Here is a 27779-nt window from a genome sequence, read left to right on the forward strand (position 1 = left end):
CTTACCATTCTTCTGCTTTAGAACCAATACACAATACGGATTCTAAGAGGGAAGGTAAAGGTTTAAAAAAAGAAAAAGAAAAGAAGAGAATGGGAAGACCTCATCAATCCACAGAGGGATGACAGAGACCTGGGGACAGCATTACCATTCCTCTCCCCTAGGACAGAGATTCTTGACTACTACAAAGCCTGGAGAGGAAAAAAGGTCAGGCCAGGGAGGAATATACCATCCAATAGTTTCCTATTTTAATTGATTATTCTTGCTAGCTAGATGCTAAATTCAACTCTTTTTTTTTTTTAACCTTGACCTTCCATCTTAGAATCAATACAGTGTATTGGATCCAAGGCAGAAAAGTGGTGAGGACCAGGCAATGGCGGTTAAGTGACTCACCCAGGGTCATAGAGCTAGGAAGTGTATGAGGCCAAATTTGAACCCTGAACTTCTTGTCTCTGGGCCTGGCTTTCAATCCACTGAGCCACCCAGCCTTCCCAACTCAACTTTTTCTATTGACTTAAATGCAAGTGTTGTCAGTACTCTTGGCATTGGAACACCTGGGGGCAACATTTTTATTTGCCCAACCCTAGTTATAACTCTGGGCTGGTAACATCCATTCTCAAGGCCTTAATTTCCTATTCTGTTAAGCAGGGGAAGGGGCTGGGACTAAGCCTGCTTCTGGCTCTGAGATTTCACGGTTCAAACACAGTTTGAAGGGTTCCTGTTTCAAAGGACAGAGAGGCCAATGGAGTAAAAGAATACTTCTGTGCTTCTCCTACAGCCCCGGAGAACAGCTTAGGAATTATCCCAAAGACCATCGAGGTCTCCCTGTATAAGGAAGGCAATAGCTTTGGCTTTGTGCTCAGAGGTCAGTACCTTCCACTCCCCAGGTAAGCAGCAACTTGGCATCTGGGTGAGTTACGGGCTCAGGACTCCCTCTGGCTCTGTCTGCCAGGCAGTGAGGGGACTTTCTGGGCCTCAGGGTTGGGAATGGTGGGGCCTCGACTTTGGAGATCCCCATGGGGTTTTTAGATGGGTCCAGGCTAAGACTGTGGGGGAGGCCCAGGGTTATACCTGGCCATGGTAATGGGAGAAAACAAAATGTCGAGTATGGTGAAGGAAGATGGATGGGATTTCATGGATGGTCTTGGCCTGTGTTTCAGGGGGAGCTCATGAAGACTGGCACAAATCCAGACCACTCGTCCTCACCTATGTGAGGCCTGGGGGCCCAGCTGACAGGTAACCACCTCTTTGAGAAGGAGGTTCAACATATGAGCTTTCTACCTCCCTAGGAGAGATAAGAGACAGTGGTACCCAAGCAAGAGACCTAGGTATTCCCTGACCCTTGGATCTTTCTCTAGACTATAGATACTCCACAATTCCATGCCCTCCAATCCTTCTCTATCCTAAATGTAAGAATTAACCAAGACACAATATGGTGGTTTAGAAATGCACTGGATTAGGATTTGGAAGACATAGATTTCAGTCTTGGTACTATTAATTGTGGGACTGAGAGCAAGGCACTGAATCTTTCCAGAGGGTAATTTTCTTTTTTCATACTGAAGAGGTTAAATTACAGGTCCACTAAGATCTAACTTTCTATGATTCTATATGACTGCTTCTGTTTTAAAGACAGAACCATCATCTGTAGGGTGCAAAAGATTTGGAGAATTACCCTAGAGTACACCTTTCAGAGTACCATCATCCTGTGTTGGGCTATAACCAAGGAAGATGTTGGTCCTATTAGTTGGTGACTGAAAAAAAATTCTAAATCCAGACTCATAAACTGCCTCTCATATACACACACCCATGGGTGCCATCTTTAAATATCTTCTCATATGTTGGCATACTTCTGTCACTGTGACCCTGGGTGCATTATGTTTATGTGCTATGTGTATACATTGTGACTTTGGAGCATCCTGGCTACTTTGATTCACCCTCCACTTTCCTCCTCCCTCTCCTAGATTCCTGGACTCTCTACTAGCCTTTTAGAAGGCCCTAAGCTCCTGATTATCATTTGGAATATGGAAAGTGATTGGGTGGTAGGGAGAAAAGAGAACCATGCTGTGTCCAGAGCAGCCCCCACCTAGTTCTGCCTCTTCCTTTAATTCCAAATCAAATGTGACAAGGCAGCTAGCCACCTCAGCTCTTTAGAAAAGCTTGAACAGAAGAATAAAATGCAGCATTTCACTCTCAAATGGCTTCATTTCCACAGCCATGAATTGGAACAAATACAAGCTAAAAGAAAAATAGTCCTTGCCCTCAAAGTGCTTACATTCTAACATAGGAAGATAACACATCAAGAAGGCTAAAAATCAGGGGACTTGGGGGAAGAACCCACATAAGTGGTTGGTGATAAAATCTGGAGACTTAGAAGGAGAGGAACAAAGGGGGTCTGCCCTGGGCCTTTCCCTGAAATGAAAGTTCTTGTAGGAACTCATCAATGGAAAAAGGTGGGCATAAGGACAGAGCGACGTTTCTAAAGCCAAGAAGCTTTAGGGTCAGAAGGAAAAGGAAAAGCTGAATTTCTAGCTCATGAAATTCAGAACTGGAAAAAACCTTATGGTACATCTAGTTCAATACCCATATTTTATAGATGAGTAAACTGAGGCTCACCAAGGTGGGCTGGCTTAACCATGACCACACTAGTGATAAATAGTAGCAGAATTACAAATCAGACAGGTCTTCTGATTCCAAATCCAGTGTTCTTTCCTCTAGAGATTAGTCTACACTTGCCAAGCATAGTTTGAACATCTCCATGAAGACAAGTTTGAATTACACATAGATAATGCCCCAGACCATCCTAGAATGACACAATGGAGGGAGATAGGACGACCCAGCAAAGATGGAATACTCTTGGGCATTTAGACCAGTTGCTGCTGTAAATAGCAATTTTTCTACCCTCCCTCCCCCCCCCCCCCCGAAACACCTCTGGGGACAGTCAGGAGAGTTAGGGTGGGGATTAAAAAAGGAAAGTGTATGTAACAGAAGCCTCATTAGACATAGTTTCATTAGACAACTCTCTTTTTTATTCTTTCTGTACTGAAAAAGTTTATGGAGGTTAATTTTATAATAAAAGAGAATTAAAAACAAACATAGTCAGTGCTCTTATGGGCTAGGCCTTCTTCTCATGGTCCCAAAGCCCAGGCCAGGCCCACAAAAAGACTGAATTAGGATCAAATCTCTAGTGCTAAAAGGGACTGTACAGGTCACTCGCTCTACTGAGGGGGCCCAGAAAGAGGAAAGTGAAGGGGATGCCCAAGGGAGCTGGTCACCAAACCAAGACCCAAATCCAGGTCCTCTGGTTCCAAACCCAGCGCTTTTTCTCCTATGTCATCAGCCTGGCCCAGCCCTTTACAGGTTTGTGGGCTGTCATAGCATTCATGCCAACCAAGGAATTCCAAGCTATATTCAGGCACTCTTCATACTCAGCTTTGTCCAGATATCTATAGCAGTCGTTCCTAGAATGGCCCAGGATAGATTTATTAATAGCTCTCTCTTCTAATAGCACTTGGCCACAGTTAAAATAAAACTGCCTCCGCAGAATTCTCTGCTGGTTATAAAGTCATTTCTTGCCAGGACTGAACCAAAGCCTGAGGCTGACAACAGTGACATGCTGAATCTTGGACCTGGCCAAACTCTAGTAGAATTTTGGTTTTCATCCTCCAAACCACAAGCACATAAAATTTTGTTTTGCTTTGTCTTTAAGCAAACATCTAATGAGCTATTTTGAGCTGGGACCAACCCTGTGCATTTGTTCAAGCCACTGAAAAAGTCACAGCATTCTCCAAACCAGAATTTTAATGACCAAAATTTAGCTTTAAGGGCGTGCTTTTTACTGAGGTTCATCAGCTTTTGGAGGGCTGATGTACACTGGGAACATCAATGGCATTTAGCCAAAGGCTCAAAGCCAGCAAGGAATTAACTCTCTCTGAGTTTCTTTTTACTTTGCTCTCAGCCTCAACATTCTAAGTTCTAAAAACTCTCCCAGCTCTGATATTCTGTGTCCTAAGGTCCCTCCCAGCTCTAAGATTCTGTGTTCTAAAGTCCCTCTTAGCTCTGATGTTCTGGGTCCTAAGGTTCCTCCTAGCTCCAATATCCCATGTTCTCACGTCCTGCTCAGCTCTGCTGTGCTATGTTCCAAAGTCTGTCCCAGCTCTAACATCCTGTGTTCTAATGTCTCTCCCAACTCTAACATCCTGTGTCCCAAAGTCTGTCCCAGCTCTAACATCCTGTGTTCTAATGTCTCTCCCAGTTCTGATATTCTGTGTCCCAAAGTCTGTCCCAGCTCTAACATCCTGTGTTCTAATGTCTCTCCCAGTTCTGATATTCTGTGTCCCAAAGTCTGTCCCAGCTCTAACATCCTGTGTTCTAATGTCTCTCCCAGTTCTGATATTCTGTGTCCCAAAGTCTGTCCCAGCTCTAACATCCTGTGTTCTAATGTCTCTCCCAGCTCTAATATCCTGTGTGCTAAAGTCTCTCCCAGCTCTGATATTCTGTGTTCCAAAGTCTGTCCCTGCTCTAACCTCCTGTGTTCTAATGTTTCTCCCAGCTCTAACATCCTGTGTTCTAATGTCTCTCCCAACTCTAACATCCTGTGTCCCAAAGTCTGTCCCAGCTCTAACATCCTGTGTTCTAATGTCTCTCCCAGTTCTGATATTCTGTGTTCCAAAGTCTGTCCCTGCTCTAACCTCCTGTGTTCTAATGTTTCTCCCAGCTCTAACATCCTGTGTTCTAATATTTCTCCCAGTTCTAACATCCTGTGTTCTAATGTCTCTCCCAGCTCTAATATCCTGTGTGCTAAAGTCTCTCCCAGCTCTGATATTCTGTGTTCCAAAGTCTGTCCCTGCTCTAACCTCCTGTGTTCTAATGTTTCTCCCAGCTCTAACCTCCTGTGTTCTAATGTTTCTCCCAGCTCTAACATCCTGTGTTCTAATGTCTCTCCCAGTTCTGATATTCTATGTCCCAAAGTCTGTCCCAGCTCTGATATTCTGTGTCCCAAAGTCTGTCCCAGCTCTGATATTCTGTGTCCCAAAGTCTGTCCCAGCTCTAACATCCTGTGTTCTAAAGTCCCTCTCAGCTCTGATGTTCTAGGTCCTAAGGTTCCTCCTAGCTCTGACATTCTAAGGTCCCTTCTACTCTCACATTCCATGTTTTGGGATTCCTTCCTGCTCTGACATTCTATGTCCTAAGGGTCCTCCCAGTCCTCTGTTCCATAGTACTTTCTAGCTCTGACTTTCTAGGAAGACAAAATTCTAACATGTCTTGGTTTCCCACAGGGAAGGATCCCTGAGAATTGGGGACAGGTTGCTCAGTGTGGATGGCATTCCACTTCACAACTTGACCCATGCAGATGCCCTCAACATCCTTCGACAATGCAGCCAGGAAGCACTCTTCCAGATTGAATATGACGTCTCCATTATGGGTAAGGACGCATGGCCCCTCTGGGAGGCCACACATTGAACTGAGCCAAGGAGGGGCATGAATTCTCTGCCAAAGCCAGCAGTGGCTAAGGGAAGGAAAGAAGGCATTGGTAGTGATGGCAATACTGGTTCATGTTACATTTTTGAAACTATAAATTACTTTCAATATATCCTCTCATATGATTCTCACAAGTTCTTTGTATTATGATTATCCCATCTGAGAGATGAGGAAACTGAGGCCCAAACTTACCCAAGGTCATACCATAAGGTGGTGGCAGAGTCTGAGACATGAACTTGTTTCCCTTACATTTTAAATCCAGGGCTTTTTTTTCTGTTATCCATCCCCCTTCCCTGAACCTTCACTATTCCTAATTGCTTAGGCCTACAGAAAATTGAAACATCTCCTAAAAGAAGCTTTCTTAAAAATGTGGCTTGGTCTGTGACTGGTGGGTTGCTCCTTTTCCATGGACTCAACCCAAGAGCTGAAGCCTTAATGTGCCTTCCCTTCTTCCTTCATGGCAAAATGAGGGCAGAAGCCAAGACAGCCTCCATAGTCCCTTCCAGTGCTAAATCCCATGAAATCTTATAACATCTCCTTGGATTCTCAGGTCATCCCTGAACTAGGCAGGGGTGGAGAATGTGATCCCCAAAGGAATGCCGCAGATGCTCATTTCTGACCTTGACTCCCTCTCCACAGCCCTGCTTCTGAAAATAACATTCCAGGAGGCACGATTCAAAGCCAGGAAAAGTATTTCATTGAAAAGGGCAGGTGCATTTGAGTGTCAGCTGAGGAGATGGGGGATGATGTGTGGGAGCCCCCATCCTGTGCCGGGTACCACCAAGCCTGCATGCCTACAGGTTCTGTTAGGGAACTTCCCTTTGGCCTCCAGTGCTTCCCTTTGGGAAGCTGGCTTTTCCCTTCTCTGCAGCAAATTCATTTTTTTTAGAATAAATAGAATGTTTCTCAGTTTTGAAAAAAGAAATCAACCTAAAAAAATAGTGAATTAAAGGGACTTGACTGCTCTGTAAAATAGAGAGAGGATGGGATGGACTGAGTTTCAAATTAGCCAAGTTTTAGACCCCTTCCTATTTCTTGTTCCTGTGTGCCCCAGAACAAATGCTATCTCTGAGCTTTACCTATTTCTTCTGTAAAATGGAGAGAATAATACTTTCACCACCTACTTCATCAAGTTGCTGTGGAAAGTCTATTGGACTGATGGGAGGAAGTTTGTAAATATGCTGCACCCCAAAATCTATTAGGGTGCCAGGACTTCCTGAATTTTCTGGCTTTGGTCTTAGAGCAAAACTGAAACCACAAAATAACTGTTTTTCTTTAGGGAGAGAAATATTCAGGTGGGATCCTCAGGAAGAAGAATTCTTAGCTCAGAAATGAACACACTTGAGCCTACCATATACGATAAGTGCTCCTGGATTGATTGTGGTGGTTGAATTATCAGGAAGATGGACCATTAGGAGGATTTTCAGCCCTATGAGTCTTAAGATCAAATCCAAACTCCTTTGTTTGCCATGTCAATTCTTCCCAACCTTCCTACTTTTCCATTCTTCTTACATACATTCTACCATCCACCATACTTACTTGCTCCTTATTGTTTGCCCAATCTGGTACATTGTAAGTATTTTTAAAATGCCTGTCAATTGACTGAAACATAAACATCCATCAATAATGAGGCTTTTCAATTAATATTATTCTTAATATTTGGTATTTATATGGGAGCAGCTGGGTGGCTCAATGGGCAGAGTGCTGCACCTGGAGTTAGGAAGACCCATCTTCCTGAATTCAAATATGGCCTCAGACTCTTGCTAACCATATGGCCCTGGGCAAGTCACTTAACCTATTTTGCCTTCATTTCTTCATCTGTAAAATGGGCTGGCAAAAGAAATGACAAATCATTATAGTCTTTTTGTCAAGAAAACCCCAAGTGTGTTGACGAAGAGTCAAACACAACTGAAAAATAATTGAACAATAAAAATCACTCATATGTCACATTAAGATTTTCAAAGCTCTTCAACATTTTTTAAATAGAGCACTTAAAAGGGAAATATGGTATCTCATTTCATCCTCACAACAACCCTATAACATGGGTTTTAATGAATATGATAATAAAAATAGAAAAAACTATTTTAATCCCTATTTTATGGGGTGGGGGTAGGAACTGAAGCAAATAGAAATTAAGTGATTCGCTCAGGATCACACAGCTTACTTATGTCTGAGGTGAGATTTGAACTCAGGTCTTCCTGATTCTAAGTCCAACATTCTTCCTCCTTGCTATTTAGCTTAGAATACATTTTTATACAATAATTCCAAGTATATAAAGTACACAACTATTCCTATCAAAAGGATGGAGATGGATTTCCAGCCTCTCTGGACTTAAGATAAACTCATTCATAAATCCTAGGGGGGAGAGAGAGAGAGAGAGAGAGAGAGAGAGAGAGAGAGAGAGAGAGAGAGAGAGAGAGAGAGAGAGAGAGAGAGAGAGAGAGAGAGAGAGAGAGAGAGAGAGAGAGAGAGAGAGAGAGAGAGAGAGAGAGAGAGAGAGCAGAAGAGAGGGAGGATGAGGATGAAAGGAAGAGATTAGGAAAAAGGAGAGAGGGAGAAAGGGAGAATAAGGGAAGAGGAGAAAAGTAGAAAGAGAAGGAAATAGAGGGAGAATTGAAAGGAGGAAAAGGGAAAGGAGAGAGAAAGAGAAGCCAGTTATGTTCTTAGCTCATTTGCAGTCAGAGCAAGACCAGGTCAACAAATCTAATCCAGGGATCTCCAGCTTTGCCTCACTCCAACCCATCCTTTACTCAGTTGCTAAAATGATTTTCATAAGGCATGAGTTTGATCATGTTATTCCTCTACTCAAAGAAGTCCAGTGGCTCCCTATTGCCTCTAGGTGCAAATGGAAACTCCTCTGTTTGGCCTTTAAAGCCTTTCACAACCTAGTCCCAAACTACCTTTCCAGACTCATTGCACATTACTCCCCTTTGAGCACGATCCAATCTAGGCAAACTTTCCTTCTTCCTGTTTCTCATATACAACCCTTCATCTCCCATCTCCACATCTTTGTATAGGTAGTCCCACCTTTCCTGGAATATTCTTCCTCCTCACTTCTGCTTCCTAAAACCTCCATTTCTTCCTGACAAGGTCTTCCTTGACCAGCTGCCAACACTCCCCCCTAAAAAAATCACTTTGTACCTACTTGGTACCTAGTTTGGAAATACTCATATAGATACATATTATATTTCATTCTGCATCTAGATTTTAAGGTCCTTTATGCAGAGCCTATTTTAATTTTGTCTTTATGTTGCCATTGCATGACACATAGTAGGCTCCTAATAAATGCTTATTAATTAAATGAACAGAGATTGATCTACCTCCCCAAGGTCTGAAGCATTGAATCCTGAAGGTCCTGCTTTGTGCCTATGATGGGAAAACACTTCCTTAATCCAGGTGTGGCTAGCCCATGTCAGGCATCAGAAACAACCAGGAGGTGAATTTTGGGCACCAGAAGAGCTCAGCAGAGAAGGTATTTTTGGTAAGCAGGGCATTTTAGGAGGTCTTAAATTATATGAGTGGATAGTCCTAGAGGGAAAGACAGACAAGTTATATGAACTGAGATGGTTCATCCTGTAGACCTTCTGAACCAGTCCAAGGCATCATTAGATTGGAGGGACTTGGTGGTGCCAGAGAAGACCTTGGCAAAGGACCGAGTGGGCTAGCTAGGGTAGCAATTGATCGATCGCCTGACACCATCTCCTGACAAGTCCATTGATGCTGTCGAGGATTTCAGCTCAACAGACCGTCCCTATAGGCAGACGTGCCTCACTGTGTGGGATGTGAACTATTGCTTTCTCAGCAGGTTAGCTGGTGTGGTTGGGCAGCCCTTGGAGATGGTAGAAGAGGGCAAGATGAGGCAAATCCCAAACCTGTTGCCTGAGGCTGTAGATAGAAGCTCTGTCCAGAGTGCTAAAAGCAAGCCGTGGGGCTCAGGAGAGTCAGCCTTCAGTCTGTAGAACAGGCTGTTCTTGAGGAAGGCATTTAACTTGTGTGCTGAGCAGCATAATGGAAAAAAAGTGCTAGAGAAGACTTCAGAGGATCTGAGTTCCCAGGAAACTGGTGGTGGTGTTATCCTGGTTTTAAAACAGGTTAGAGTAGCCAGTGCACACCAAAGTGATGGAAGTAAGTGGCAATCAATCCTAGTTAACATATTTTTGTTTCTCTCTTGTGTGAAATTTCTTGAATTCCATTCATAGCATGAGAACTTTGGTTGTTAACTTGGTCTTTTTGTCCTCTATAATGGCTGCTTCTTAAGGTCCAAGACATTTCAGCCTTTAATCTTTCTTCCCTAACACAGTACCTGGCACAAAGCAGGCATTTAATAAAGGTTGATTGAGAGGGAAAAGTTCTGAGTGCTATTCAAATTGTTAAATAAATCCTTACCTTCTCTTAGCATTGGTTCTAAAACAGAAGAGTGGCAAAAGCTATTGGGGTTAAGTGACTTGCCCAGGGTCACATAGCTATGATGTGTCTGAAGCCACATTTAAACCCAAGTTCTCCTGACTCCAGGTCTGTCACTTTATCCACTGCTACCTAGCTGCCCCTAGTACTATTCAATTTAACAGTTGTTGAACATCTAATTTGCTTTGTGTTTACTTGTATTATTTTAAAATTTGGACACAACAGCCCTGTTCTAACCATTCTCCTAATTGTGCTAAACTACAGATCTCTGACCCCTGTTTGCTTAATCAAACCATTCTCCAAGGAGTCAGGAAGACTTTTCTGTTCCCTTCCCAGAGATGGGGTTTCCTCCACAGGTTTCACATTTGAATCCTAAGACTATAACTGGCCTGCCTAAAACCCGGAATTATAACTCATCCTTCTCCCTCTCTACACACCAAATAAAACATGCACTCCAGTGGCTGACTCCCACCCCTGTCCAGGCTAGTAGCTCACCCAAGACCTTCTAAAGCCAAATAGATAACATGGAAGTATGGCTTCTGCATGTTGGAGGCAGAGGACTTGAGTTCAAATTCTACTCTGATATTACCAGTGTGACTTTTGACAAATCACTTAACCTACTTAGACCTCACTTTCATCCTCTGCTTAAACTAAAGGACCTCCGAGCCTCTAGAAGAGTGACTCTGTGCAATTAGGAAGTCACCCTCATTTTTCAAACTGGATTTCCCTTATATTAAAATGGACTGGAATGTAACATCTGTAAGTCTCTCTCCAGTTATAACTTGTATGTTCCAATTTCCTTTGATGCACCTGCCTCAACTCCTAGGTACCTTCATGTGTTCTAAGTTCAGTTCAGTCACTTTCAGTTGTGTCTGACTCTTCAGAGCCCCATTTGGAGGTTTCCTTAAAGATACTGGAGCAGTTTGTCATTTCCTTCTCCAGCTTATTTTACAGAGGCAAACAGGGCGAAGTGACTTATCTAGGGTCACCCAGCTAGTGTCTTATGCCAGATCTGGACTCAGGTCTTCTTGCTTCCAGGCAAGAAGAAGGCTATTTTAATCCACTGTTCTACTCAGCTACCCCCTTCCCTTACTCTTATCAGAATAAGATCCTATAGCTAGAGCGCTAAAGGATTTCTGATGGGTAACATGTCTATAGTAGGTATTTCCTTCAGTCTCATTGGTTGATTAGTTCTTAAATTCAACTCCATTTTAGAGGTGAGAAAACTAAGGCTAAGAAATGTTCAATGACTTACCCAGGATCACAAGGCAAGTAAATGACAGCACCAAGATGTGCAATCCCATCCTTCAGCTCCACTTTACCTGCTGCTTCCCCTAACATTCTCTCATAGAAAATTATTATAGATCCTCTTCTTATTTGCCCTCTAGTTTCTCTCTACCACAAATACCTCAAAAAAGAGTTTTAAGAAGTATCAGAGGATGTACAGAGGAGAACAATATGGAGGGAGGCCTGCAAAGTCACCTTCAAAATGAAGTCTGAACAGTGAGAAAAGAGGCAAGAAAAGCAAGGGAAAATAAGAAAAAAGAAGGAAGAAAATAAGGCACCCTGGGGCAGAGATTGGTGCAGACATTCTGGTCCTTCACCCCCTCACCCCTCCCCAACCCCAATCAGCTAAGATGCAGACATTATAAACCTTTGGTCATTGGGATAAAGATGGGGGCATCTCCCAAAAAATGATTGTGGCACAGAAGGAAATATGGGATCTGACTGACTCTGATGCTGACTCCCTCTGTTACCTTGGACAAGTCACTTTTACTGAGTTTTAGTTTCCTCACCTAAAATGAGAGGCAGCTAGGTGAATAGCACTGTATTGGAGTCAAGAACACTCATCTTTGTGAGTTCACATCTGGCCTCAGACACTCCCTAACTGTGGCTAGTAACCCATGACTGTGCAAATAAATCACTTAATGCTGTTTGCCTCAGTTTCCTCATCTGTCAAATTAGATGGAGAAAAAATGGCAAATCATTCTAGTATCCTTGACAGAAATCCCCAAATGCAATCACAAAGAGTCAAACATGACTGAAACAACTCAACAAAAAGAAAATGAGGACTCTGGACCTAGGTAATCTCTGAGGTCCCTCTCAGCTCTAACTGACTCCAAAGAGATAGCAGAGAGAGAGCATAGCTGTCCAAAGTGATTGATTATCTCCTGGGCTAAGAGAGAACATTTCAGTCTTCTCTTGAGTCCGATCATCAGAGAAATTGGCATGACCAGAGGCCAGCACCAAACATTTATGCCAAAGAATATCTGTATGAAGGAGAAAGTCAGAGATCAGATTGGGTAGAGGGCTGTCAGGCTTGAATGATCTGTAGCATGGTAGGGAGACTGATTAGTTAATTCATGATCCTTCAAGGTGAGAGAGCATGAGAATATGTGTGTGTGTATGAAAGAGAGAGACAGAGACAGACAGACATAAAGAGTATGATAAAGGATGGAAAGGTTTGCAATTTGCAAAACTGTGCAAGAACTGAAAAGTCCTTTCCCTTCCAAAACAATAAAGTAGATTTTTATATGTTTTTACCTCTTGTGTTTCCCTTATCCAAAATCCTATCCTAATGAGAGAGAGAGAGAGAGAGAGAGAGAGGAGAGAGAGAGAGAGAGAGAGAGAGAGAGAGAGAGAGAGAGAGAGAGAGAGAGAGGGAGAGAGAGATTGAGAAAGAAAGAATGAAAGAGAGGAAGAGAGAGAGATTGAGAAAGAAAGAATGAAAGAGAGAAAGAGAGAGAGAGGGAGAAAGAGAGATTGAGAAAGAAAGAATGAAAGAGAGAGAGAAAGAGAGAGAGAGAGAGAGAGAGAGAGGGAGGGAGAGAGAGAGAGAGAGAGTTGTGGATATAGTTCCCAAGGTAATTTAAGAGTGAGTTTGGGGGACCTTTGGATTTGAGTCCCTGAAGGAAACAAATAATCCTGCATATAGCGAGTCCATGGGGGCTCTCATCCAGGTGGCAGGTGAGGAATATACTAGGTCGTGATACATATTTCCCACTGAGCAGTTCTAACATTCAGACACCACGATAACCATATCCTTGCGGAAGTCAATATCTACTACTAGATATCCGCTATGCAGAAAGGCATGTCAGGTAATGAGCTATTCCTCATTAGACTGGCCTATAGGTATACAAAGCACATAAATTGGGTGCAACAGAGTTTTCCAGCCCCCCTCCTTGTCCATGTTTTTGGTGTGCCTATAGTCTCAGTGTGCAGAAGAAAGCCTGGCTGAGTAAGAGATGAGTCAGGAGCAGAGATGGGGGCCGGGGCCAGGCAGAGTCCTTGGACACAATGGAAAGAATATTTGACTAGAAGTCAGGAGTCTGGGCTCTGCCACAAACTCATTGTGTGACTCTCTATGGCCTGTTTCCTTCTTTTCACGATGAAATGGTTGTCTTAGATCAGGGATTCCCAATGTAGGATACACAGACTTTCAGAGAGTACAAGAAGCTTGACAAGGGAATACAGGAAACAGTTTTAAAATTTTATTTTTAGAATCGATTTCTAAGTTAAAAAGTTTGGGTGAATATTTTATTTCTTATATTCATGGTAAAATCTATCATGATTTTTTTTTGTTTTATTGAATAGGGAACACAGTAAGACTTACAGAAATCCAACTGATGTGGGGCCAAAATGACTAGGAAGCCTTGAATTAGATGATCTTTAAAGGTTTTTCCAGACTAATACTTTATACTTTTATGATTCTGTCCATTCTACTGGAAGCTGTAGCCAGATTAGTCTAACTTTAGAGGGGCCCAAGGACATGCAGAGAACAATGAAAAGCAATCGGTCTTGAGTCTACAGTAGGCCTATCCGTCAGGGCCTCCTCCTTTATTCTTTCTCCTCTTCTTGAAGTAAAATAAAGCAGCCATCAAGACTCCTTCCTGCCTAGCCCTGCAGCCCCCAAAGTTCACACTGACTGGTGTTCCCTTCCTCTCTCTTTTGTTCTCTCAAACGCACCCTGTTCCCCTTCCCAGATACAGTAGCCAACGCCTCAGGTCCTTTATTAGTGGAAATAGCCAAGACGCCGGGCTCTACTCTGGGAATCTCGATCACCTCTGGCACCCACAGGAACAAACAGGTCATTGTGATTGACAAGATCAAGCCGGCCAGCGTTGTAGACAGGTATGGCAGGTGTCCCACAGATGCGCTTAGTGTGAGGCACTGCTCATTGCCACTGGGCCCCCTGACCAGAGCCTCAAGGAAGGTTTCCAATATATCCTTTCATGCCATCCTTGGCTCCATCCCAAATTCCTGTCCCCAGAATTGATGCTGTTGAGAGAAGGGACAGACCCCATCCTCCCCCTTTCCCTGACCCCTGCCACCTTCCCCAAGCTGGGAATAAGGGAGTGATCTCTCCAGAAATGAGGGAGGGGAAAGTGGAAAGAGCACTGGATTTGGAGTCAGAAAATATGGGTTCAAATCCCAGTTCTGCCCCTTACTACCTACTTGCGTGACCTTGGGCTAGTTACCTTCTCTCTTTAGACCTCAGTTTCTTCATCTGTGAAATGATAGGTTTGGGCCAGTTGACTTTGGAGGTCCCTTCCTCCAGCTCTAAATCAATGATCCTATGATTCCAGCACTGCAGGTCTCCCATGTGTACGAGGCCCTGATCCCATCCTCCCCAGGTCAGAAGTCAGCAATGAACTCTCCTCCACCCCCAAACTCAACAGCTCTTTCTTTCCCCCAAGCTTCATCTGAGCCTCGCAGCTGCCACTTGCCTCCCTGCCAGCCCCAACCCATTTCCCTCATCCATCCTGCAGCCCTTGGGTTGGCACGAGCCTGTCTCTGCTCCTCTCTGCAGGTGCGGGGCCCTGCACATTGGCGACCACATCCTGTCCATCGATGGCACCAGCACGGAGCACTGCTCTGTGCTAGAGGCAATGCAGCTGTTAGCCAGCACCACAGAGAATGTCAAGTTGGAGATCCTGCCGGCTCACCAGAGCAGGCTCCCCCTGAAGCCTCCTGATGCAGGTGGGTTGGGCCAAGCCCAATGGTGCGGCAGATGGGGCAGCCATCCAGCAGCATGCAGGAAGCTGGCCCTGGTGCTTCCTCAAGATGCCAGGACTTATCTCACTGGACTTAAATAGCAGCTGAGGGGCCCTGCAGGGCAAGCCTCCATATCTGGCCCAGGGTAGGAAAAACAAGGAGGAAAAGATGGCAAAACATGGTTGAAAACATGGTACCCGTTGGGATCTCAAAAGGGCCTTAGAGTGCCTTCAGTTTGGACAAGTTTGGAAAGTGCAACCCAGGGAGGAGAATTAATTTGCTTAAAGTCACACACCCAGTAAGTGGAACCGACTATATCTCTGTGAACTCTAATTCAGTATTCTTTCTACTACACTCCCTGGGAAATAGAAGGGCCTCTTGGAATAGAGGGTCACAGATTTAGAACCGGAAGAGGCCTCTGTGACCCTTTTAGTCCAATCCCTTCATTGACAGATGAGGAAATTGAGACCCATAAGTAAGCACCAGAATCAGGATTCAAACTCAGGTCCTCCTACTCCAGAACCATTGATTCTTTCTATTGCCCATCTTTGTTCCCCTAGAGCCTAGCACAGTGCTGGCACATAGTAGGGGTTTAATAAATGTTTATTGCCTGACTAACTTCCCTTATTTTAGTCTGTAAGATCCATGAGGGTGGTTACCATGTCCTATGTCTATCATTCGTCATAATCATAATCTTTTCTTGGTCTAGTTCTATGTTTTTATTGACATAGGGAATTCTAGATAAGGAAACTCTCTACCCAAGGCAGGTTTCCATTTTCCCTACAATCTAGGTCACCTCATTTTGTAGAAGAAAGGGCCCAAGGTCCAGAAAGAAAACAAATCATCTAAATTCACAGATGAATTTTGATAGCAGAGTTATGACTTGAACCAAGTTTCTTGGTCTCCTGGATCCCAACCTCCATCTGCTACACAAGGTGGGAGGAAAAACAAGGAGCAGGGGAAAGAAGACAAGGAGGTGGAGAAAGCCAGGAAGGGTCAGGAAGTACAGTTAAAGACCAGGAAGAGACCTGAAGCCCTAGGAGGTTGGAGAGGGACAGGAGGAGTTCAAGTAGCCCCCAACTCCCCACTCCAGTAGATGTTTTCTAAACTCCCTCCTAGCTCATGTAATTAGAGACAAGAAAGGAGAAAGTCCCAGGCTAAATAAAGCCTGAAAGTTCCAAGCTAGATTTGGGGAAATAACAAAAATTCAAATGCATGTACTCCATGTACTGGAAGCAAATCCTCATGCCATTCCTCGGTGAGATGTAAATAGTATCATCGGTCTCTACAAAGGGAGAAAGGAATTTGCAGGGGCAGCTGAGCAAGGCAGAGAGGAATCTGGTACTATCTGGAATCTATCTTCAAATGATGCACTAATAATAAATATATTGATCTTACAACCCTACCAGCTGCTTGAACACATCTGGGCTAGAGACTGATACAGGGCTAATGGACATATAGAAATGGTAGAAAGCAAAAGAAACCTGGGCCTGTCCTGACTTGGTATTGGATTTCTTCTGGGGATTTCAGCACACTGTTTTAGATTCCATAGTCAAAAAAAAAAAAGGAGCAGAAAGAGGATTTGTTGGGGGAATGACCAAAGTCAAGTCTCTTCCTGGTCTTGGTCAGAAACCTTAGTAATGTTCCACTTCATCAGAGCCAACGAAAAACTAGCTAAAATCTCTCTTAAACCTACAAAAATGCCATTTACCTTAGCCTTTATTCCTCTCTTACTCCTCGCCCCACTATCCCTACCTTTCGCAAATATTTGAGTGCTTTAAAGCAGTGGAGTCTAGCACAAATAGAAGCAGAAGCCACTAAATCATAGGTAAGAATTCCTGCTTGCTGCATATTGACTTAGTTTTAAAAATGTAATATTTTACCTATGCTCGGTTGTATTTTTATTTATTTTGTTAAATATTTCCCAATTACATTTTAATCTGGTTCAGGCAACACTTGGAAATGTGCGCTTGATCTTTCTGACTTAGAACTTAGAATGCTAAAATGTTTACGTTCGGGACTGAGGCCAATACAGGGAGGAATGTAAATCCATCTCTGTCTCCATGGAGTTTACAGTTCAGAAGATGGGTAAGATATAGAAAGATCAATGGAGAAGGCAGCTAGGTGGCTCAGTGGGAGAGTGCCAGACCTGGAAACAAAAAGGTCCTGGGTTCAAATTTGAACTCAGACACTTCCTACCTGAATTAATCCCCAATACCTAAATGTCTAGCACTTCTGCCTTGGAACCAATATATAATATTGATTCTAAGACAGGTGAGGAAGGAAGGAAGGAAGGAAGGAAGGAAGGAAGGAAGGTAGGAAGGAAGGAAGGAAGGAAGGAAGGAAGGAAGGAAGGAAGGAAGGAAGGAAGGGAGGGAGGGAGGGAGGGAGGGAGGGAGGGAGAGAGGGAGGTAGAGAGGGAGGGAGGGAGAGAGGGAGGGAGAGAGGAAGGAAAGAAGGAAGAAAGAAACAATGAAACAAAGGAAGGAAGGAAGGAAAGAAGGAAGAAAGAAACAAAGAAAGAAGAGGAAGGAAGAAAGAGATTAGAGGAAAGAACTATAGATTTGGAGGTAGAAATCTGCCTTGGAATCTTGTCTGCATCACTTATTAACTCTGTAAATTTAGGGATATAATTTTACCTTTCTGTGACTCAATTTCCCTATCTTTAAAATGAAGGAATTGAACTAGGCCGTCATCAAATCTCTTTCAATTCTAACAGTTCTAGATGTTCACCAAGAAATCTTGAAATGAGCCCATTGTGAAAACTAGATCTTGATCATGGCAAAAGGTTAAGTGAAGCCTGATTATGGTTATGGGATCTTTGGGCATATTGCATTTGGGAGGCATTGTGGTACATAGTAGTACATAGGACAGTGGATCAAGTATCCAGAAGACTTGAGTTCAAGTCCCTACATAAATTTTTATAAGCTGTGTGATCCTAGGCAAGTCAATTAACCTCTTTGTAACTCAATTGCCTTATTGGTAAAATGAGAATAATAGCACCAAATCATAGGGTTGGTTGAGACCATCTGATGAAATTATATATGCAAAAATAGTTGTGTGTATGTATATATATGTATAGGTATGATATATGGATAGATATATAAAACACATGCACACACACACAATTATAAGGCATCCCAACATCTTAGTTCAGGTTTAAGCTAATAGAACTTAAACTTGCATTAAGACTTTGGGGATACTATATGTACATACATATATGTATAGATACATATGTGTGTGCAAAATGTCACATGCTTTGTAAACCTTAGAGTGCTAGGTAATATTAGTTAAGTGGTTCAATGGATAGAGCACCAGACTCTAGTCAGGCAGTCCCAAATTCAAATTTACCCTCAGATACTTAGCAGCTGTATGACCTTGGGCATAACACTTACCCCTGTTTGCCTCAGTTTCCTCAGCTGTAAAATGAGCTGGAGAAGGAAATGGCAAACCTTTCCAATGTCTTTGCCAAGAAAACCCCAAATAGGGTTACAAAGAATTGGACACAACTGAAACAGCTGAACAACAACAAAAATATTAACTATTAATCCCAGAGATGCAGGGAAAAAGGGTATTATCTTTCCCAAAAAAATTCCGGTTCACAGATCATTTGCTACTAACCAGAGCTTAGTTTTGCAATTCTCTTTCTGCATCAGTGGGAAGTATTAGGAGATGGAGTTTGGATCCAGTTTTGGTTTTGCCCCAGTTCATAGTGTAATTTTGACAAAGATACTTCCCCATGCCTTAGCTTCCCTGTCTGTAAAATGGGGCTTTCATAAATGTACAACAGGAGGCAGGGTGACAAGAGAGCTCATTTTATAGTCAGGAAAGCCTGAATTTCAGGCCATCTTCCCGCACACTGGCAGGGTGACTCTTGATAAATCACTTAATTTCTCAACAAATGTCCCAGGCAGCCTTCTGAGACTATAAGTTGCAGAAGAGCTGTTGATCTATCTTGGCAGAGGGAATTTCCTTCCTCACTGTGAGTTCCATGCACAGATGAAATCATGAGCACATGTTGGAAAAAACATGGGAGTTTCATGTGTAAGAGAAATTGCAGGTGTACATGAGAGATGCTTTGCCTTTTGGATGGATTTCAAGCCCCTCACCAGCTCTACTATTCATAGGATCATATATCTGGAGCCAGAGAACATTTCAGAAGCCCTCTAATTCAACCTTTTTACAGATGAGGAAACTGAGCTCCACAGAAGTGACATAACTTGTCCAAGGTCATATATGTCATAGATCTCAGAGGCAGAATTTGACCCCTAGTTCTGTGACTCAGTCAAAAAAAAATGTATTAAATGCCTATTATATGCCAGGCACTGTACTGAGTGCTGGAGGTACAAAAAGAGGCAAAAGATAGCCCTTGCCCTCAGAGATCTCAAGAACTCAAGAGTCAACATTTCCATTGTATAGTAGTTATATTGTCCAAGATCTCTAACCATCTTCTCTTCGATGTGGTTGAGTTGGAATGAGAATTACCTAGAGAGAAAAAGGAGCAAAGGAAATGGCAACTCTCATCTCTCTGGGTTTTTAAGTCCTATTAAACACTTTGCTCACCACAGTCCTGTGAGGTAGGTAGTGCAAATATTTATTCCCATTTTTCAGGTGAGGAAAGTGAGGTTTGGTGACTTGCTTAAGATGACATAGTTAGTAAATATCAAAGCAGAGACTTGAACCCAGGTCAACTGTCTCCTTATCTAGAGTTCCATAGCCAAACCTTTCCATTGTCCATGATCCATATGTGATCATTTTTTTTATTTCAAAAACTCTCTTCTCCGAAGAACCCTGATATTTTATTTGTATGATGATAAACCCATGCTAGGGAACAGAACACCCTTTCCAGAAAGCATAACAATGTAAGAAAATTGACTTTATCCAGAAGTCTATTTCTGGAGTCAGTTGTCTTGACTTTTGTCTTCCCACTGGACTTTGATGACTCTGAAAGAGAGAGTGAGTGATGACTTTGTGCACCTCTGCCTCACTTAAATCCAATTTATTCAAGATTTGGAAGACAGGACCAGTGGTATCATTTTGATCTTCATATACAAAGGACAACAACTTTCTTGACCATAGCTCAGTATGAAACAGTCACATCAGCAAGTCACTCAAGCTTTCTGAGTCTTGATTTCATCACTTGAGAAATGACTGAATTGGACTAGGCTATCTCTCTGTTTTCTCCCAGCTCTGAATTGATTCTGTGATCCTGTAAGACATTTTGAGACATTGATGGCATGAGTGAACTACCCTGGGATTCTGGAGGGACCAGGATTCTATCACCTTTGACATTCATTACCTATGCTACAAGTCACAATTTCTGAGAATAAATTCATCTTCAGAATGAGGGGATCAGACTACTGCAATGACCTTTTTCAGCTTTATATAACATGATCATAAGAGCAGATTTGGGGGAGGAGGGTCACAAAATTGTCAAACCTCACCTAGGTTTCACAAATGTCTCACCAAAGCTCTGAGGGGATAAAAGACACCAGACTATGGAATCTTAGGATATTAGAGCTGGAAGCAGCATTAGAGATCCCTATGTCCAATTCCCTCATTTTACAGATGAGGAAACTGAGGACTATCAAGCAGAATTAACTTACTCAAGGTAATGTAGGCTATAGGAACTGAGATTCAAACCCAGATCCTCAGACTCCAAATCTGGGGTCCTTACCACTACATCATGGAAGAGGTTGGATCACTGAGAGAATTTTGACACTCAGGAGCTAGAAAGAGCACTTAAGGCTGCCCACACTATCCCAAGTACTTATCTGTAAAAGGGTCGAATGGCATAGGGACAAATGAAGGTAAGCCTGTCTCTGAGGAGACAAGCCCTCTCTGAACCAACCTTTTGCCCGTATTTCTTCAGAGATCCAAAGCAGTGTCTACAGGGTGGATTGTCAATTGGAATAGTCACTTCTCCTCTTTCTGACTGGCTTCCCATTAGATTGTACAGCCCCTAATGCCCATGCCATCTCTTTTTCTTCTTTCTCCCCTCTTCCTTCCCTGCCTCTTTTACCTATTTTGGGTCGCTTGTGGTCTGGACACAGTGAAGGTGCAGAAGAGTGACCATCACCACTGTTGGGACCCCTGTGTCAACTACTGCCCCAGCCACCATCCCAGCCATTGCAAGACACCAACTTGGAATCAGCCCTCTAGCCAGGATTACTGCAAACGTAAGAATTTGGCCCAGCCCTCGGATCTAGATGGCTAAAGGCTTCTATGAGAACCAGGGCCAATAGCAACCTCATTTATTTTTCTCTCATCTTCAGGCAGTGAGTCTGGATTAAAAATGGAATAATTATCCATCTGGAAAGAGTCGAGATTTAAATAAATTCAACTATCATTGATTGCGTACTTAACTGTGTGTGTATGTGTGTGTGTGTGTGTGTTTATGTGCAAGATACTAGATAACCAGGGATACAGAGATAGCCATCCTTTCTTCCCTGTTAGCACAAAGGCTCCTTGAGGGCCGGGACTGTTCCACTTTTGTCTTCGTTTTCCCAATACTCGGCACAGATTCTGGCCTTAATCGATGCTTGCCGATGGATTGATTATCCTAGTGAGGGCAGTAGCACATGTACAGATGAGTATAATACATGGTAGAGCATAGGATCATAGCTCATCACACAGGAGCAGCCTTGATTTGAAACCAAGTCTTCTAACTCTAGAACTAGTTTTATTTCCCCTTTACCACAAGACTCTCATAATTCAGTGTGCCTTTGGCAATTTTAGTCATCATCAGACCCTTTACTCTACATATCCTCTACATACATACTACATACTCTATATACACACATACATACATACATACATCCTACATATAGGAAATATGGTAGGAGCTCAGATTATACAGATTTTTCTAACTCTTTCTATTTTAGTAACAACTCTAAGACAAAAGGACAAGAGCTAGGTGATTGTAGCTTCCCCAGGGTCTCCCAACTAGGAAGCGTCTGAAGTCAGATTTGAATGCAGGTCCTCTCGATTGGTGGCCTGGTGCTCTATCCATCATTCTACCTAGCTACACAACACAATTCCTGTCCTTGTGAAACGTACAGTCTTGTAGAAGGGCATGGCCTTCCTGCCAATAGCAGGAATTGGAGTGGAACATTGTAATTCAATTCACTCCATTCATAATAATAATAATTAAAAGAACAACAATGTGATAACTAATATTACATAGCACTTTAAGGTTTACATATATTATCTCATGTTATCTTCATGACAATCCTGCTATTATCCCCATTTAATAGATCAGGAAACTAAGGCAAATAGAGATTAAGTGACTTGCCCAGGGCTGCAGGTGTCTGAGGCAGGTCTAGAACCCAGGTCTTCTTGACTATAGTTCTAGAACTCTCTCCAATTGCAAGGGCTCCTGATTTTTTTTTTTGGATCATTCACTGCTTTGGCAATCTATTGAAACCTTCGGAGTCCTCAGAATAATGCTTTAACATAAATAAAATATACTGGATTACAAAGGAAGACAATTATTGAATTGAAATGGAAATTGAATTGACAATGATGACAAAAAATTGAATTGAAATACAGTTATCAGATTATTAAAGATACCAGACTCACAGACCCCAGATTAAGAGCCCTGGTCTAATGAGTACTAACCACTATGCTATTATTATTTAAGGCCTTGCCATTATAGTACTTACAGTCTAGTCATGGTATGTGTAGAGAAAACGTAAACCAAACAGAGTGCAAAGCTTCAGGAAGGAAGGGCCATTCGTGATTAATATGCCTAGAAAAGGCTTCACGCGGGAAATGGCTACGGTTTGAAGCTGGCTAGAAATTTGAGGACAATATAAAGAAAGGCAGAGGAGTAAGAAATGGCACATCTGGGCAATGGCAAATAGCTAATCTTATTTTCAGGAAATGAAATCACTGGCTTAGGAAGAAGAGGGAGAAAGAGTTTTGACATCAGCTCAGCTTTTATGGCACCTCATGGTAAAATGGCAAAACATGGTGCACACCATGTCAGACAAGCAATAAAAAACCTTAAAGATCCCTTTCTTCTGGTTATGTTAGGAATAAAGAACATGGACACTCTTGGGCTTTGATGTTGTACTATTAAGCCCAAATTGATTTAAGGTCCAAAAGGGGGGAAAACTTTTAACAAATTGTGGACATTCTAAAGCTCCAGATCTTCTTTTAAATGAATGGGCTCCTGTTAAGCCCTTTGAAATGTGGAGTTCTGCAGGGTGTTGACAGGTGTGTTACAGAGTTGGGGGCAGGCTCTGCCACATCTTTGAACTATGGTTAATTTTCTCCCCAGCCCTGTCTGCCGCCCCTTTCTCCTCACCAATGATGAACGCTCATGGCTTCTCATGCCCAAACTCGAGCACACTACCTCGGAGCACCCAACCCATGAGCCCCCGGGCAACCATGATGAGGAGAAGACAAAGAAAAAAGGAGTACAAAAGTTCATGTAAGGAAACTGACTCCAAATAAACGTATGTCTTTAGATATTTTTTCTCTGGTCCTCGGTTCTCTAAAACAAGAGGATTGGCCTAGACTAGGTCTAAGATTTCTTTCTTCTAGTTCTAATGAATTATGTTAAAAACTCTCTTTTATCTTCTGCATTTTGCATTAAAAGGTCCTTTCCAGCTCTTGAGCATTTTGTTTTAAATCCTCTCCCAGTCCTAGTATTTTGTATTCTGTGGACCCTTCTCTCTCAAAATTCTAAGATTTCTCTTCCAGTTCTATTATGCTATGAACCTAGTCCCCTTCCCACTTTTCTCCACTAATTGGACTAGCTCCCTAGATTTTTTTCTGTCTTCCTTAGCTGTCATCCCAGGAGAAGAATCTGGGTCTGCTCTTTTAGATTATTTATTGTTATTATTACTTTTTAGGATTAGTTCCCCACTGCTGCTAAAAAGATTTTTAGAAATTTGCAGGTTTAAACATTATCCAAACTAGGACAATTTGAAGTCCAGCCAACTAAAAGTTATCTTCAGGGAACAGGAAAATGAGGCACCTGAGAGGAACTGATTATGACAGTTGGGCACTGAATTTGGCTCAGAGTATCCTGGTTCCATTTATAACAACGTCATCAAGCAAAGACATTCTGCGGTTCAAAGAGGGACACCAGGAACATGTAGCTTTCTCATCCCTGCCTGCCTAAGACATTTACTTGCCCTAAAATAGATTCTGAAGATAGCACTCTACTATAAGGTCTAGGGTTGATACTACAGAGGACAAAAATGGGACCAATGAGAGGTGTGCACATTTATAGAGAAGGCAAATATTTTGCTTCATCATGAGGAAGAACTGTCTCACAATGAGATATGTCTAATCACAGAATACAGATACCTGGGAAAATAATAAGACCCCTATTCCCAAAAGCATCTGAGCAGAGGCTGGAAGACTGCATGAATAGGAGATTGGACTAGACAACCCCTAAGATATCTTACAACCAGCAGTGTGCTAGTAATTTTTTTTAAAACATGCATGATACAGTTTAAGTTTATATTAATAATTTCTCCAAATCTTTCTAAAGTCTAAGCAATCAACAAAACAATAAATCAAATTCTGGTTTGTGACATTCACCAATTTATGAGGTGTAAAGTTCCTGCTAAAAATTTAATAGTTGACTCTCCTGAGCTGGTGCAAGCTGGCTCCATCACACACCTGCTTATAACCCAAAGATTGTAATTATGTAGCTGAGAAATCAATGTATTGTGAGATAGTGCAAAGAGTGCTGATCTTGGAGCCAGGAGATCTGGCTTCCAATCTTGGCCTTGACATTTACTAGCTGTATGACTTTTGGTAAATTATTGAATCTCTCTGAGCTTCAACTTCCTCTCTCCTAACTACCTTGGAGTTGTAAGCACTGTGCTTTGTAAGCCTTCAAAGCATGTGATTATAATTAACTCAAAGTGAAGTCAGGGGGATCCTAGCATTTGAACAGTGGCTGCTGTCCTTTCTATACAAGGTATACTTGAAGATAAGCATCTCTCTCTTTTGAGAATTGGACCTTGCTTAGAGTCACCGCTTTTCCAATATGACTTCATATCTTTTGTCCCTATAGGATAATGTAGATAGATCCAAATTTCAGGCAGCAGGATACAGGGGAAAGAATATTGGCTCTGGAATCAGAGTACCTGTGTTTGACTCTGACTTCTGGCATTTACTACTGTTGTGACCTCAGGTAAGTCACTTAACCTTGTTGAGCCTCAGTTTCTTCATCTATAAAATGAAAAGGTTGGATGCTATGGTCTCCAAGGTCTTTTCCATCTTGAGATCTATGATACTCACCAACCATATACTGCTCATATTAGAAGCCAGACACAGAGAAGGGATTCGTGCTTTAGCTGGGGATTGAAATAGATGACTCCGAAGGGCCTTCCAATTTTGAGATTCTGAAATCTCCTGACTATAAGGCTCCTTTCTTTTTATCCCCTTCCTCTCTCTTTACCTACTCTATCCATAATTATCCTTCTGAGAGACAAAGGAAAAAGGGAAGAGAAAGAAAATAAACATTTATTAAGTACCTCCTATGTGCTAAATACTTCTAAAAAATTCTCTCACTTTATTCTCATTGCAACACTATCAGGTAGGTGCTATTATTATCTTCATTTTAGAGTTGAAGAAACTGAGGCAAATTGAGGTTAAATGACTTGCCCAAGGTCATATAGCTAGTAAATTTCTGAGTCCAGATTTAAAACCAGATCTTTCCATTTCTAGGCCCAGCATTATACCCTCTACTCTATCTAGCTGCCTTATAAAAGGCAGAAAAATCCTCTAAGGATCTTTCATTCTGGATAGGATTAAAAGGTTGTAGCAGAAATTATTAATGTTCAAAGGAAAAGTCATGCCCAGTGTGTAGATGCTTTAGAAATTCTTGGAGAGGAGTAGACTCTTAACAGTGAAAGAAAAGCCCCCATCTGTCCCCTGGCTTCCTAATCCAACCTAATACATCATTCTATTCTTTCAGTGTCCCTTGCCTCCAGCACTGTGGGACCTGGCGGTCAGATCGTGCACACAGAAACAACAGAAGTGATCCTTAGAGGAGACCCCCTCAATGGCTTTGGACTCCAACTCCAGGGTGGGATCTTTGCCACAGAAACCTTGTCCTCCCCACCTCTCATCCGCTTCATCGAGCCTGACAGCCCTGCTGAGAGGTTAGACCCATCCCTCAGGAGTCAGAATCAATCTAGCTTTCAAACTGGCAAGGATTTCTCCAGATCCCACTCAGCACCTGGAGCCTAAGGGAAAGAGAAGAAAAAGAAAGCACTGCTATTCTGCCCTGGTCTCACATGGCTAAGGATCTAGCTAGTCACACATCAAACAGAGATAAAATATAATTAGATGCCAACTCGAGGCATAGGATAAGAACTTGGGAGAGGACCCACAATCTTAGTGATTTAAGAAATTCTCTCTCACAAAAAGTCGACTGGCACCTTCTCTATAATTTAAGAGTTTTAGAAAGTTACCTGGAACATTTAGAGTGCCCAGGGTCATGCTTCCAGGATGTGTCAGGGACAGGTCTTCCCAATTTCAGGATATGTTCTGTTCACTACATCCATATATGTATGATTCATGCTATGGGGAATCAGAGTGCAGAAATTAGATTAGAGTGGAGTACTCATGAAAGGCTTTCTAGAGGAGGGATATCATGATCTAGGTCTTTAATATTGGCTAGGGTTTCCTTAGGAGGAGGAGGAGAAGAGGAATGGCCTCAGTAAAGGTGTGGAAGTGAGAAATAGCTATAAGTTTGTGGGGAAACCATCCTGACTGGAGCAGAGAATGGGGATAGGGAAACTGAGAGAGAATTAAATTAAATGATTCTTGGGTTCAAAACTTTGAGTGCAAGGCTAAGAAGATTTTAGACTTGATCCAGTAGGAACTGAGGAGCCAGGTCTCTCTGCCCACCACACCCCTGCCAACAGGACTCACTGAGATAGAAATTTAAGATTTTGGAAGTCCTTGGTTTGATTTAAAATCCAATTTGCAATTTTAACAGGCCTTTTCTCCTACAATTAAGTAGAAGAGGCTTACACAACATGGGAGATGTCCCAAAGTCTACTTTCAGAGATGCTATAACACAGTTTCCATTGGGGAAACCAGTTCTACTCTCCAAATTTCTTGGCCAAGTCTAGCTGAAAGAATTAAGTCAACTTGCCAGAAGAGAGAAAGGACTCTGTGTGTGTGTGTGTGCATGTGTGTACATGCGTGTGTATGTGTCTGCAAAAGTGTGTTTGAGTTTGTATTGTAAACTTATCTCTGTGTGATGTTAAGGAAATATTTGCTTCTGGGTTTATCTGTTGGTAAGTATGCTTGCTTCTCTATGTCTGTCAGGTGTCAGGTGTGTCCGGTGTCAGGTGATCTAAGTGCCTGTGTGTACTACAAAAACTAAGATTGACCAGGCAGATTGTGGAAAGATTTGAATCCCAGGTCAGGACTTAGCTCTTAAGTCTTAGCCATTTTGTTGTCTTTTGCCTTGAAGAAGCTTAATGAACCATGCCAGAGAACAGAACCTTGGGGATTTAAATCTCCCTTTTCCCACAATCACTTGCCTAAGAGAGGATAGCTCAGTTACTAAGGGACTTCTAAAGCCTTTCTTCCTCATGGCCCTTATCTCATACAGTAGCTGGCCAGTCATTCACTTGCTGTGAAGTCATTACAGCAGTGAGGAACTCTGGAAAGAAGCCAATCTCTACTCTAAGCTGGTGCCCAAAGGAACTAAAAATTCTGAAAAATGAGATCAAAATCATCCTATGCAAAGTCCAAGGCCAGACTGGTGAAATCTGGGACTGTAATTATCCTGGGTTGCTTTGGCTTTATTTCATCTCTGCAGACTCATAGGTCATTTCACCTAAAGGACATGAACCGTTACCAAAATGTCACTTTAGACAGGCTAGACATATTACATATCAAATTCTCCAGGCAGTGAA

The 27779-nt window shown here is 42.4% G+C and overlaps 1 protein-coding gene across 1 annotated transcript in view; it reads left to right on the forward strand.

Annotated features, from left to right (window-relative positions):
* The window catches only part of GRIP2 (glutamate receptor interacting protein 2), a gene marked incomplete at its 5' end in the record, with an annotated part of 140320 nt that overhangs the window by 22258 nt on the left and 90283 nt on the right, over positions 1-27779 (forward strand). The window contains 8 exon segments of the mRNA XM_056806266.1: positions 776-862; positions 1158-1233; positions 5274-5419; positions 13863-14010; positions 14690-14859; positions 20928-21053; positions 23159-23311; positions 25820-26006. Of these exon segments, the coding sequence (XP_056662244.1) occupies positions 776-862; positions 1158-1233; positions 5274-5419; positions 13863-14010; positions 14690-14859; positions 20928-21053; positions 23159-23311; positions 25820-26006 (1093 nt within the window).

This window comes from Monodelphis domestica, chromosome 7 (genome assembly GCF_027887165.1).
Source record: "Monodelphis domestica isolate mMonDom1 chromosome 7, mMonDom1.pri, whole genome shotgun sequence".
Taxonomy (NCBI): domain Eukaryota; kingdom Metazoa; phylum Chordata; class Mammalia; order Didelphimorphia; family Didelphidae; genus Monodelphis; species Monodelphis domestica.